This window comes from Manis javanica, chromosome 4 (genome assembly GCF_040802235.1).
Source record: "Manis javanica isolate MJ-LG chromosome 4, MJ_LKY, whole genome shotgun sequence".
NCBI lineage: Eukaryota > Metazoa > Chordata > Mammalia > Pholidota > Manidae > Manis > Manis javanica.
Genome location: NC_133159.1, coordinates 183,169,445 through 183,183,163, shown reverse-complemented (window position 1 = coordinate 183,183,163; position 13,719 = coordinate 183,169,445). Strand labels below are relative to the sequence as shown.

The 13,719-nt window shown below is 60.0% G+C and overlaps 2 protein-coding genes across 26 annotated transcripts in view; one reads left to right on the top strand and one right to left on the bottom strand.

Moving 5' to 3' along the window:
• Nucleotides 1-12,733, top strand: part of B3GNTL1 (UDP-GlcNAc:betaGal beta-1,3-N-acetylglucosaminyltransferase like 1) — a 68,726-nt gene extending 55,993 nt beyond the window's left edge. For 7 of the 22 annotated variants that reach the window (XM_073236184.1, XM_073236185.1, XM_073236180.1 and 4 more), the window contains one exon: nucleotides 1,422-2,968. In XM_073236184.1, coding sequence (XP_073092285.1) covers nucleotides 1,422-2,192 — 771 coding nt within the window. In that variant the 3' untranslated portion in view covers nucleotides 2,193-2,968. Of the gene's footprint in view, nucleotides 1-1,421; nucleotides 2,969-3,217; nucleotides 3,344-4,178; nucleotides 4,315-4,396; nucleotides 4,487-4,862; nucleotides 4,938-5,644; nucleotides 7,318-10,256; nucleotides 10,361-12,428 lie in introns of those variants that run through there. The other 15 variants (XR_012130991.1, XM_073236192.1, XR_012130993.1 and 12 more) reach the window with 12 other exon arrangements.
• Nucleotides 12,734-13,371: 638 nt separating this feature from the next.
• The window catches only part of TBCD (tubulin folding cofactor D), a 147,470-nt gene continuing 147,122 nt past the window's right edge, over nucleotides 13,372-13,719 (bottom strand). For all 4 annotated transcript variants that reach the window (XR_012130988.1, XM_073236174.1, XM_073236177.1 and 1 more), the window contains exon 39: nucleotides 13,372-13,597. Coding sequence is in view for 3 of the 4 variants with exons in the window: in XM_073236174.1 (XP_073092275.1) it covers nucleotides 13,583-13,597 (15 nt within the window). In the remaining variant the exon portion in view is untranslated. The remainder of the gene's footprint in view (nucleotides 13,598-13,719) is intronic.

Below are 13,719 nucleotides of genomic sequence, written 5' to 3'. Positions count from 1 at the left end.
CACCACAGAAAAATTAATTCTGGATGGTTAAATACAGAGGCAGATAAAATACGAAGCTTCTAGAAGACACTAGAGAGCATCTTCACAACTTCAGGGAAGGTGAACATGAATGAGGACAAGAGAATCATTAACCATTTAAAAACTGATCAGTTGGACTTACCAAAATTAAAAACTTTTGCTCGTAAAAGACACCATTAGGAAAATAGCAAACCACGAGACCATATTCACAGTTCTTGGGATCCGTGTACCTGACGGGACCAGCACAGAGGACTGACATGCACAGCCCTCTGCACAACAGCAGCACGGGGCCAGCGAGCCCCTGAGACGGTCCTGCGCTTACACAGAAATGCGGGTCAAACCCTCCAAGCGCCCATCAGAAGGGTTGAGTTTGATGTCTGGCGATCCCAAATGGTGAGGGTGTGGATCCCAGACTCTCGTACACTGTTCTTGGGATTGTAAACAGTACATCCTCTCTGGAAAACTGTCATTTTCTCTGACGCCTTCCCTGCGACCCAGCAGCGCCACGTCCAGGTGTCTGTGCAGGAGAACTGACAGCGTTCGGCACAGCGCCGCTAAGTGCGGGAGCTGGAGGGTAAACAGACTTCAGCGCGCTCCTTCACGTTAAAGGAAAAGGAGTTTCTGACACGTGGAAGGACGTGGGCCAACGTCACAGAAGAATGGTGAGTGAAAGAGGCTCAGGAGGCGCACATGCTGTGGGCCCCGCTGCCCTGGAGCACAGCACAGAGGTGCCCGGAGGCAGAAATTAGGGTCCTGGTTTCCTCCGGGGCCTTTCTGGGGAGATCGATGGCATGGGGGTGGTACAGATACACATTTGTCACAGCCCATGGACGGTCCGTAAAAACAGTCTCATACACATAAGAACCACATGCTTCACTATGTAAATCACACCTTCACTGAAACTTCTAAACTGTCTGAAGAGTGCTTCTCTGGAGTCACCATCCCCCACTTTCCACAAATTAAGTTGGAGACTGGGTGAGTGGGCACGAATCGCCACGGAGCTGAGATGTGGGACACGGGCTCTCTGCCACCGCCTGACGGTCTGAGATGCGGCCCCACCTGAGGCGGGTCCTGTGCATCCAGGAAGGACCCGGCGCCGGCCAGGGGGCTTGGTGCCACACACGTCCGCACCCTGTGCTGCACTGAACCCCGTTGTGTTGAGATCTTTCCTTTCTCGCCGCATGAGTCTCTGCCGCCCCCCTCACCGGAGAGGGGGGTCTCAGGCTGGTCTCTGCGCGGGATCACAGTGCTGTGAGTGGCAGAACGTGCGTCGGAGCCCCAGTCCCACCCTCAGGCCTGTCGGGAATGAACCCACGCCTCCCAAAGGCCCCGCGTCGGAGGTGCTCCTGGTTCTGTCCTGTTCAGGTTGAGAAGGGTCAGCATCTGATCAAATTTTTCACTAGGAAACATTCGGGTGTCCAAAAGGCAGAAAAGCAGCCACATCTCCGAGCGGACCGGGACCATCCCCCTGGGCTTTCTGTCCCCCGAGCCCAGAGCGGCCCGAGCTGCTGTCCGACTCACCTGCCCGTTGGTGCCTCTCCTGCGTCAACGTCCTGCCCGAGCCACCACCGCCCTTGGCCTGCCTGGCAGCCGACGCGTGGCGCTCATGGCGCGGTCCCCGCCGCCGCATGCTGCTGCCGGCCTTCCTGCCCTCCCTCCAGCGGGTGGCTGTCCTGCATCCCTGCCAGCCCCCCAACTGCCTCCCCCCTGGCGTCGGCTGCCGTCCGCCCCCGGAAACGCCCCAGTGCTCCTTCGGGAAACCTGTGCGCTGTCTCCTCCCCAGGCCAAGGACGCCGCTTCCCCGCAGCCGGCCCGGAGGGCTGGTGCTGCCAGGTGACTTTGTTGCCCACAGCAGCCATGAGGCGCTTCCTGAGCCTCACCCTGCTCCGGGCACTCAGGCCCGGAAGCACTGGCTCTGCTGTCCCAAGCCCGCATCCCCTCCCTCCAGGCTCAGACCCGCTGGCCCTGGGACCCCAGCGCTGCGGCAGCGAGGCAGGATCTGGCCCGTCCCCCGGGGACGCTGCCGGGAGCTCCCCCCGTGGCCCCATGCTGCCTGTCCCCGAGGGTCTGGGTGGGGCGTCCTGATGGCGCTCTGTGGAGTCCATACTTCAGGTTGGAGAGAACTGGGCACCACAGAGAAGCGGCAGTCACAGGACCGGTCCGACCCCGTGTGACAGGAATGAGCTGAAAAGCAGGACCAGGAGAAGACACCCGCAGAGCAGAGACCTCGCAGGGCCCCGGCCCACAGCCCATCCACACCTGTGGGCCTGCGGGGTCCCAGGGCAGGGCCTGGAGGCGCCCTGGCCCCGGGCGGACCCCGCACTTGCTTCCTGGCTGGGTGTCCAGCCAGGCTCCTGCTGGAAGGAGAGAGGCCGCCTGCGCCCAGCCTTGGGGGTTTCTCGGGACTCCCGAGCGTGGGTTTGCTGTTCACAGAAATGCCTTCCGTCTTCCCAGCATTACCAAAGCTTGCGTGTGCTGCGCCCGGGCGCTGTTTGTTGGGTTGGAGCGTCCCTGTGTGCTCCTCTCAGAAGCACTGAATGGCCAGGGTTGGGGAGCCCATCCGCCTTCACGAGCCCAGCACCCCAGGGCCCGGCAGTCAGAACCTGCCCTTTGCACGGCTGACACATCAGCTGCCCACCTGGCATTTAGAACAGGGTCTCAACATCGTGTCTGTGGGCCCCACACCCAGCTAGGCGCAAACCCCACCAGGAGGAGCTGCCTCGTGGGGCGCCTTGGGAGCATCCAGGACGTGTGGGCGTCAGGGCAGGGCTGCGGACTGTGAGGCTCAGTGTGGCTGAGGCCCTGGGGACAGGGGACCCCGGGCTTCAGGAGGGTCAGGCCGGCCTGAAGACAGCCTGTGGGACAGCTGCCCGGGGCCTGCCAGGGCCAGGAAGGGCCCCCACCCAGACACTTGAAGTGGAAGCCATGACTCTATTTTTTTTGAATTGAGGTATCACTGATATACATACACTCTGATGAAGGTTTCACATGAAAAACAATGTGGTTACTACATGACCCGTATTATCAAGTCACTCCCACACCCCACGTCACTGTCAGCAATGGTTGAACTAGCTCACATTCCCCCCAGCAGTGTAGGAGGGCTCCCCTTTCTCTGCATCCCCGCCAGTGTTTGTTGTTCCTAGCCTTTTGGGTGGTGGCCGTCCTGACTGGTGTGCGGTGACACCTCCTGTGGTTTCAGTTCGCATTTCCCTGATGACCAGCCGTGTGGAGCATCTTTTCATGGGCCTGTTGTGGAAGCCGTGACTTTCTGCCACGGCTCGCAAGCCTCCCTTATGTGAGAAACACACTCACTGGTCCAAATTCAGTAAGTGGACACGGAGACAAAGAGAACAGCGGAGCGAGGCTTTAATGACGGTCTTGCAAGATGGGGTGTCTGGTGGGCAGGCACACCAGCGGAGTTTGGCGCCAATAAGTTATCTCCTGGTGCGCGATCCCTCCCCTGGTTCCTCATTGGCTGAGTACTACAGGGTTCACATTCTTTCCCGCACGTCACCTAAGCCAGTTATATCTTTCCTTTCTTATTGGTAGGTTTAAAAAACTCAAACAGGTATCGCCAGGCCCTTATCAATTCCCCACCCCCACTCTCAGCCGAGCAGCTTCCACCACGTGGCCCTTTGTTAATACCTTACTGTTAAAACGTTTAAACATCCTAGTGGGAATAAATCACATTTAGGTTTTATACTTTTTCCTAACACTTACATACAAGGACTTCTCCAGGAGATAGACGTGGGGTCACGTGGGGCCACGGCACAACCCGGAAATGCCCTCCAACCTTCCAAATTCTCACGACAGTTTATGTCCGTCATGGAGGCCTTTCCATGCGTCTGACCATGTCAAACTGGGAGCAGCTGACGTGTTTGGGGCCAGGCCTGGACCTCCAGGTCTGCCCCAGGCAAGGGGCCAGCCTAGGGGTCACGTGGAAGCGACCGCCAGCTGCCAGGGCTGCTTCCCGGGAAACAGCCCTTGGCTGCTCATGGGCGTGTCCAGGCCCCGTGCTCGGTGCTCCAGGGTCCTGACGCCCCAGTGGCCACATGGGCTCCCTCAGGCTCCCACGGTCTGGAGCACGGGGACACGAGGAGGGCACAGGGGTGGGTGGGAAGGTCTGGGGCCTTGCCCCCGGTCACGCCCCTCCCCCACAGGACCACCATGTGGACACACCGCGTCCGCTTCCTGGAGGAGCGGGTCCTGCCACACTGGGCAGCCTTCACCATCTGGAATGCTGGCAGGCAGGGCCGCTGGCTCTACCGCAGCCTGACAGACAGAGCACGGCACAAGGTGGGGTCCCTCACCGCCCTGTGCCCCACGTCCCCCTGTGCCCCGTGCCCCTTCTGTCTCCCATGTCCCCACCATCCCCAAGGCTGGCGTCCTGTGACCCCAGGTGGTGGCCTTTTGCGACGTGGACGAGAAGAAGATCAGGAAGGGCTTCTACTGCTACGAGGGCTCTCAGGTGTGCTGGGGCCCCGGGAGCCCCTCCGAGACGGCCAGACGCGGGGGCTGACGGCCTGGGCCTGAGTGGCAGTGTCCAGAACCTTCCCTGGGAAAGGCCACCTGGGCCCAGAAGGCTCCAGGCCTGGCAGGCGTACTGTGGGGCTCCTGGGCCCTACGTGGTCCCTGCTGGAGAGAGCTGTGCCCCGTCTGCCCTCTCCGCCCACCCCAGCCTAGTTCTGTGGCGGCGTGAGGGGGCTAGGCTGGGGCCCGCCCCTGGTAGGCTGTGATCTGGGTGCCCACCTGAGCACATCCAGCCGTGAGTGGTGCAGGGCACACAGGTGGCACGTGTCCCTGAGGACGAGCACTGGGGGGCCCACCACTGTCTCCTCTTTCAGGAAAAGCCCAAGCCCCGGGTTCCGATCCTGCACTTCCGAGCCGCACGGCCACCCTTCGTAATCTGCGTGAAGCTGGTGAGTGTTGCACTGTGGTCGCACGCTGGGACAGGCCCCATGCATGAGACCCCAGTGCCCAGCACCCACCCGGAAGCTATGCACTGTGCTGGGGGTGCTGGGAGGGTTTGGAGGAAGAGGCAGCCACAGGGCCTCATAAAGCCGGTTGCATTTCTGTAAAAGTAGCCGGTGTTGGCAGTGTGTCAAGGGCCAGGCCTGAGGCACCTCCCGGCTCCCTCAGTGACCTGTGTGCCCTTAAACCCCATACAAGCCTTGGGGTGGAGCAGTCACTAAGAAGGCGTGCCACCCCCCAACTTCAGCCTGGCTCAGGGCTGCCCCACAGGGTCCTAAGGGGACAGTGTTGGTGGGTGAGCAGGGCCCCATGTGCTGCTGGCAGCTGCAAAGACACAGGTCGCCACTTCCGGCAGCTTCCAGCCCCTGTGGGAGGTTGGGCTGCAGTCTCTGACCAGGGTGCTCACCAGAGGCCTTCCTGGAGGATATGCTCTTACAGAAGGGAGTTGGCAGTGTGTGAGCAGGAGAGATGCCATAAGAAGTGGGGCACACCTCCCTGCCATGCCACACCGGGGCCTCCGAGGACGTATGCGTGGCCGCTTTAAGCTCCTGGTCCCTGTTCACACTGACTGGAATTTACTCAGAGCTTTTAGTTGTTGGAGTGGCCCGACACCGCTGGTGGCCAGGCTGGCGTCCTGACGGACGTCCCTCCGCAGGGCTATACTCCCACGAGGCCCACTCTCCGACGTTCGGGGACATGGACGCCCTCGGCTGCTGAGGTGTCCGGATTCTGTGCCGGCCCCCAGGTGCAGCTTAGGGGAAGTCGCCCGCGTCGGGAAAGGGTGTGTGAACAGGCAGACCCCGAGGACGGCGTCTGCAAAGACATTCACTCGGAGCCCCACGCGGCCTGGGCTGTTCTGAGACCCGGCCCCGCAGAAGCCGGGGTGGTGGCTGTGTGTGCGGGCTGCTGGCTGGCGGTGATGCAGGCCTGGCTGGCAAAGCTAACTCGGAAGGGCCTCAGGGACTCTGGCTGCCGCTGACGCTGCGTGCAGTCCGTGTGCTGACTTGTTCCCGCCCCTCCTGGGCGCTGCCCCTGAAGAGCCGCCAAGTGCTGTCTGGGCACCGCACGTCCTCACCAACACCTGCTGTCCCTGTGCGTCCACCTCGCCATTCTGGCGGGTGTGCAGCGGCCTCTCCTGTGGTCTCAATGCATCCGCCCGTGGGCTTGTCGGCATCTGAGTGTCTTTGGAGAAATGTCTGCTTGAGTGTAGTGCCTTTCTCGATCGGGTTGTTTGCCTTTCGGTTGAGCCGTGGGAGTTCCGTCTATGTCCTCGATGCAGGACCCCGACGCGTGTGCAGACATTTCTCCCCACCTGTGGGTGGTCTTCCTCCTCCCCGATGACATCCTTTGATGTACAAACTGTTTCTGATGAAGTTCAGTTTCCCTGTTTTCCATCTGTTTGCATGTGTCTTGGCGTCATGGCTCAGAAGCTCCTGGGAAATTTAGGGTTGTTTCTAAGAGGTCGCAGCACCAGCCCCGCCATGTGGGGCTTCAACCCACCCTGTGCCGACCGGCGTGTACGGTGTGGGGCAGGGCCGTCCGTAGCTCCAGGCCCGGCTCAGCACCCTGGGTTTCATTCTCGGCCGGTTTGTCAGCTCGAACCTGGATTATTTAACTGGCGCTACATGATGGGTTACCACAGACGTGACCTAAAGGAGACGTGGTGCCAGCCGGGACAGGATCCTATCCTGAGGCTCGACCGGGGCACGTGTGCTTCAGGCTCTCGTCGGCAGAGCTCAGTCCTCAGGTGCTGGACCAAGGGCCTCAGCTCTTTGCTGGCTGTTCCCTGCCAGGTGACCCCCCACCCCCAACCTGGCAGCTTTTTCTGTCAAAGCCAGTGAGGGTCAAGGGTCTGCTAGCAGGACAGGTGTCACAATAATGTATCACCAGGTCACGGAGGTGACAGCCCAGCCTTGGCCATGTCTGATGCCCATCCTCTCTGCACCCCGGCTGTGAGTGCCGCGAGGTGGGGCCACGGAGACCAGACCCACCTGCTACTTCTGGCCTGCCTGGCTTTGGGTTTTCTCGTTTGAAAGCAGTTCCCAAAAGAAGCTTCTTTAAGGCCCAGATGACCGAACTTCCAAGCTGCCAGGGAAAGTTGGTAAATAAGAGCCTGCAGGAAGCAGGTGTGAAAGGAAATTTGAGTTCCACAGATTTTGAGGAGCAGACTGGCTGTGAAGGGTCTACTTCCCAGGGAGCCTCACCCACTCGTGGCCCCGGCAGTTCCAGAGGCACCTTGGTCTCCTGTTTCTTGCGTGTTCTCCCAGAGACACCACAAATAAGATGTGCATGTGGCTTTTTAAAATAAATGGTAGCATTTCATACCCACTTTTCTCTATTTTGCTTTTTCATATGATGATGTATCTTGGAGATCATTGCAGGGAAACCTACTGGCACCATCTCTGTCATCATCTCTTTATTAATGGAACTTTCCAGCACGGTTTGCCAGAGGAACAGCACCCAGGGCCCCACCCTGTGTTGTGAGGGAAATTCCAGTGCCATTTCATTCATTAATTACTGTTTCCCAAAAAGATAAAAGCCTAAGAAAAACACCAGTCACCCCAAAAGTCCCAGATACCCATCAGGGCCAAAGGCTCCCCAGTGCCTTCGACAGATACGTTTTATCCTCTGATAGTGTGCTGCTGGTCAGACCTGGGGCCAGCATGTGGCCGCACCCAACACGACCTTTACGCCTCCTGCACGCTGTGCTTTAATGCATCTGACCTCCGCTCCGTGGGTCGTGCTGGTGGCTCCCCACCCGCTTCCTCTGTGGTGGGAGCAGTTCCATACGGAGACGCTTTGGGGGTCCCAGCACCTCGCTCTGAAAGCTGGATTACAGGGACGTTTCATACGGTCATCACCCCATCACTTGTGGACAGGCCTCTGGGCCAACCTCATCGTTTACTGTTAAAAACAACACACGTGACTTGGCTGTGTGCAGGGAGAGCTCCAAGTGCCCGTGGTCAGAGAACAGCCCTCCCAGTCGGGATCCCACCAGGCGCCACCCCTGCCCTCCAGGGCAGCTCGTGCCCCCACCAAGCACCGTCCGCAGCATGTGGCCCAACGGGCCACCTCTGCGAAGTGGTGGAAAGTCTGCACATCGCCCTCCGGGGAGGAGCATGTCTTCAGTCCTTTCCCCTTTGGTAAATTACTCCCCAGCCCATTTTCCTACTGATCTGTCAGTACTTTTTAAACATTCAGACTTTTTCCACCGGTGTCATTTGATTAAATTCACATTTAAATATCTGATTTTTTTATTTTATGGCTTTTAGAGTTGTATTCATTCTAAGATAGTAACTCCTCATGAAATTTTAAAACATGTCCTCTAAGTTTACTTCCTAGACTATTTTTTTTCTTCTACCTTTGATACTAGAATTTATTCTGTGGGAAGACTGGCTAGGGATGCACATCTCCTTCCGGACACCATTCCAGCACCATGTGGCGAGCGCCCGCCTCTTCCCCAGCAATGAGGCGCCGTCTCCTGGGGCCACTTCCGGGCTCCGGTCTTTCCCGTGGGTCTGTTTGTGCGCAGCTTTACGGTGTGCGTGTCCTTCATTCTTTCCAAGACCTTTTCTCACGCTTTTCTTCTTTGGATGAACTTTCCTATTTTGAACTATTGACACATTCAGAAAATGGCACATTCAGAAAATGGCCCAAACATGGCCCACCAGCTGCTTTTATAAATAAAATTTATTGGGACAGAAGACATATGACCACAAAGCCACAGACACTCCCCGTCTAGCCCTGGAAGAGACACTCTGGACACGTCCTGGACAGGTGCTCACAGGACAGAGCCTCCCATTGTGCCACTTCTCTGCCCTTCGTCGTGTGGGCAGGGAGGCCTCCCCAAGCTGAGTGGTCCACCTGCCTGCTCTGGCACCTTGTGGGGAAGGAACCGGACATCTGTGCTTGTGGCCTCGCCCACACCACGCTGGTGTCCGGCATTCAGCTGCATGCATGTCAGGCTGGCACTCGGCCATGGAGATGTCCCGCCTTGCCTGCCTGGTTCTCTGGGGTTTAATCCCGGGAGTGGAAGTGCAGGTCATGGGGGGCCGTGTCTCCCCCTGGCCAGAGGACATGCCGAGGGTGAAGTCCCAGGCCGCAGGGGCCCCGACTTGTCCTCGGCCGGGTCCTGCCTGCAGTCTTCGGAGTGCGTCTGACTCCCGGGGAGGCCCAGCACCCGTCTCCAGTGTCAGTTTCCTCTTCGCGACGTTTCTCGCCTGGCATCGCCAGCTTGTCCGTGGGACCATGGCTGCTGGCCAAGGGAGGCATCCTGGGTGCCTCTGGAGCCTGGTGCTGGCCTTTCCACTCTAGTGGGCACCATGTTTCAGGAGTGTCTGACTTTGAGGAGGCGGCCCCTTCCTGTCAGGCACAGACCTGCCGCCCCACGGGCCCCTCAGCAGGCCCTGGTTTCTGGGCCCCCCTCGGGGCCGGGCTGCGTCTGAGTCCAGTCATCGTGCCCTTGGAAACTAGGGAGCAGAGATACTGGGAAGAGAAAAGGGTCAGAATGGACAGCATGCGGAGGGCAGATGCGGCATTTCAGGTGTTTCCCGAGTGGAATGTTTTCTGTGTACTTCTAGCAGGGCCCAGTAGTAACGGCCCAGGCCAAGGCTGTGTGTGGCCGGGCTGATCCTCCGTGCTGGCCACAGGGGCCAGAGGACAGCCAGCAGGAACATGGCCTCTGAGAGCCCCGGCCTCACCTGCAGCTCCTGGCATGCTGGGCATGTTTTCCGGAGTGAGTTACTGAGGCACTGGAGTGAGAGTCCCAGACACCTGCTGTGGCCCCTTATGTGACATGGGTGGGGCCTGAGCCCCCCTGCAGGGGCCTGGCTCCTGCGTGGCTGCAGGCCTCTCCCCACTGCAGGGAAGGGTGGGAGAAAGGCAGGAGGGGACTTGCTGTTGGGTGGGTTCCTGGCCCTGCAGAGGAGGTGGGTGGGGGGCCATCAGAGAGGCCCCATCGGTTGAGGGAAGCCAGGTCTCTCCGTGGCTTTCTTTCCAAGTCCCCCTGGTCGGGGTCAGCTGCAAGGAGGGGCTGAGGCTAGGCTGGGTGGGGGCTGGTGGCAGAGCGTGGTGGCCCAGCACAGGCAGTTTCCCTGCGTGGCCCTGTCTCCTCTGGCCTCTTCCCAGCAGAGAAGTTCATAGTGGACGACCTGTCAGGTGGCCACAGATGACTTCAAGCCTGTTGGGATCTATGGTGGCCCCAATGTGGGCCAGGGGAGGCCTGGATTAAGCTGGACCTGCTGCTCACACCCGCCCTCAACACACAGGACCTCACGGGGGGTGCATTTGAGGACAACCTGAAGTCACTGGGTCTGCAGGAGGGCCGAGACTTCATTCACTTCAGCTGATGATCCACAGCAGCTGCCCCCAGGTATGTGCAGGGGCCCCCAGCAGCCCTGGGTCAGGACTGTCCCACAGGTGGTGAAGGGCTGGGGAGTGGGGAAAGCCCACCACCTGTGTAGTGCTGGCTCTTCACCCGGATGGGCGTGCTGATCACGTGTGGTTTACTTGCGGTGAAACGCACAGCTGTGAGCGCACAGCCTGAGGGCTGCTTGTTACACATGTGAGCATGAGACCCAGAGCAGCTCCTCCAGGGAGCATGGCCACCACCTGCTGCCCTCAGCCTCAGTACTGCCTGAGTCTGGCTGTTGAAGCCTTGGTGGGCACGTGGCCCCACAAGGCCAGGGGGCGCGTGCACACAGCTGGCAGGGCAGCTTGCGCATGGCCGGGGCTCAAGAGCGGCAGGGGGCGCTGGCTTCCTAGGAGAAGGGGCTGTGGGGGCACAGGCATCCCCGTGATTGGCTGGGGCACATGGCTCTCTGGTTGGTTCCGATTTGATGTGGGGAAGACTCAGGACGCTGGCGGTGACAACCAGGTCCAGGCGACTACTCTCTGAAATGGCCACCCTGGCTGTGGGCAGTTCCAGCTCGGCGGATGGCCCCTCAGTCCCAGCGGCCTGAGACCACCAGACAGCTTTTCCCTGAAGGCGGTGTGCGGTCAGCAGCCCCCTACCTGAGCACGAAACAAGGTCACCAGTGTGTGGCTCCTTAAAGTATCAGTGATGACCCCAAGGGTGGGGACCGGCTCTGACAGGCCGTATGACAAGGCAGTAGCCTGGGGTGGGAGGGTCGGGGCCTCTGCACAGCCTCAAAGACTCCTCGGGCACGGGAGGTGTCAATTCAGGCCAGGAGGACCAGGGCCCATCCGCGCCTGTGCTGTGCATGATGCAGCCTGCGGCCTTGCTCCCCGTCACATCGGTGCCATGCATGCGGACTGTTTTCCTGCTGCCTGAAGTTTGTCCACCAGGCTGGTGGTTCCTGGGGGCAGATGTGACCCCCTGAGAGATATCAGCCCTGGGGATTGTGTGGCTGTCATGCCGGGGAGCACTTTGGTACCGAAGGCCCTGCACTGCACAGAACAGCACCACGAGCTGACTGGCGTAGGCAGTGTGCACAGAAGGACCCACCGAGTGGTAGCAGGCCTATCTGCCCCAGTGGACTTTGCTCTGGTCTCGTCCCTGGGGGTGTGGCTTAGAAGGCACACAGCCCACCAGGCTGGTGGTTTCCTCAGCATGAAGCTCTTCCCTCCTTGCGGCCCCGTGCTTGCCACCCAGACATGCGCTCCTAGGTCAGGTTTGGGACTTGCCTCTGGTGCCCACGGTCTGGACAGTGTGGGGCCTGTCTAGTAGGGGCAGCAGGGGAGGCGTGTTCTCACTCTCCAATCCCTAAGGCCTGGCCTCTCCTGGCCCCGCTGCCGCCCATGCTGCCGTGAGGGTCCCTGCTTTACACAGGGTCTCCTGTTAGGTTCTGCCTGGTGCTCGGTGGACCACTGCGGTGCCCACTCGGTGGGTTTGTGTCATGTGAGAAAGGCAGTTGCACGCGAGCATGGCCCTGCCAGATCCCGTGCACACCCTGCTCCAGGCCTGCTGGCTCCTTGCCTCACAGAGCACATGCTTTTGGGGCTGCAAGTGTGCGTCTCTGGCACTATCTGCTGTCCTTCCAAGGGTTCCCGACCATGTCTCCACAAAGACAGCCGAGCACTGTCCTGCTCCCCTGCCTCAGTCACCCATTTTCTCACTGGCTGCCCCCCACTTTAGGAGTGTGGGGCTCCCACCAATTCCATCACCCAGACCCAGGTGGGCTCCAGAAACTGGCTGCAGGAGTAGGGACGTTCCCAGCCACCAGGCACCTGCTGGAGCAAGTGCTGACCTCAGGGTCCAGTGTGCTGAGCACGAGCAGGGCTGGCAGGACCCTGCCTGTGGCCAGATCGGTTTGGTTTCCTTTGGGCTGCAAAGTTAGACCCACGCTAAAGAGGAGCTGCCTTGCGACAGTGTCATTGATGGGTCTGTGTGGTGACCTGGCCTGTCTCCAAAAGGCCATTTCTCTGGAACCTTACAGTCTTCAAAAAATCACAGAAAAGCACTTTACTTTGCTTTTCAGAAGCTGCTTACTTGGCTTTCTGCAGCCAAGGCCCGGATGCTGCTCGGTGGCGGGGGCTCCGGTTGCCCAGCAGATACGAGAGCAGAACCACATGCGGCCGCCCTGCACTACAGCCTTCCCGCCAGCGTGGCGTCCCACAGCCTGAGGCTGGGTCTGGACACAGGCACCACGTCATATGGGATCCCTCCCGTGTGACCTCTGTCAGGGTCAGCCGAGATGGAAACTCCCTCATCTTCAAGAGAGGGGCATGTTTTAAGGCTTGAATGAAATAAAAAGTTAATCTACAAAGTTGAAAACCTCACAAACGTATCACAGGACCTCCTCTTTTGGGTGTTAAGGATTATTTGCCCCAAGGTCCAGCACACGAAGGGAACATCCCCAGGAAGTCCAGTGGCTGCCACCACGTGACCACCAGCGCTAAGGGAGCAGCGGCAAAGTACTTCTCGGCGTGGCTTGGCCAATCCTGTCGCCATGCCCTCAGTCCTGTGCTTATGGCCCCCACAGTCTGGCCAGCATCTTCACTGCAGATGACCCACCTGCCCACCCTCATCTCTCCTGCAGCCCCACCTTGGCCCATGAAGCAGACATAAGGGCGGGCGGGAGGAGCCCCAGGCCACGTGAGGGCAGGTGGCGGGCGACTCACGTGTGCTGGACGCTAGATCAGGGTTGGGGGAGACCCCACTGACATTTCTCTGGCCTACATGGCATTGACATGAGCCTTTCCCAGGACACATCTTGCTAAGACCGAGCTGAGCAAGGCCTGCGGCTGGAGCAGCGCCAGGGCAGGAGGCTGCAGCTGGCCCTGGCCCGGGCCTGGTCCCCCAGGGCCGCCCCCTCCATGCAGGTGGGCAGCAGGGAGCCTACGACCAGCCCTGGCCTCCCGCTTATACCCCCACGACGCCGTCTCCCAGACTCACACTAGCATCAGACCCAGACACGTGGAAATGGTCAGGACGTGACTTTATAGGCAGAGACTCGTGTTTAAGCGCCGCAGCACCGAGAGCCCGGGACACGTGAGGAAAGGCCAGCTCTGTGGCGACGAGATGCAGGTCCTCAGGCGCACCGCCCTCTTGCCCAGGCGTGGCACCAGGCCCCTTGTGCTGTCGGCCAGCTCCTCCCTGCGGGGCGGGTGTCAGGGCTCGGCTGCAGACCAGTCAGCGGGTGCTGGGCTGTGGGGGACACAGCAGGGTCGGGCAGGTCAGTGCCAGGTCCCCGCCACTTGGGGCCCACACACCCCAGCACATCCCAGGAGCCCTGTGGCCACCACCACCTCTGGGTAGCGGCTGGGAAG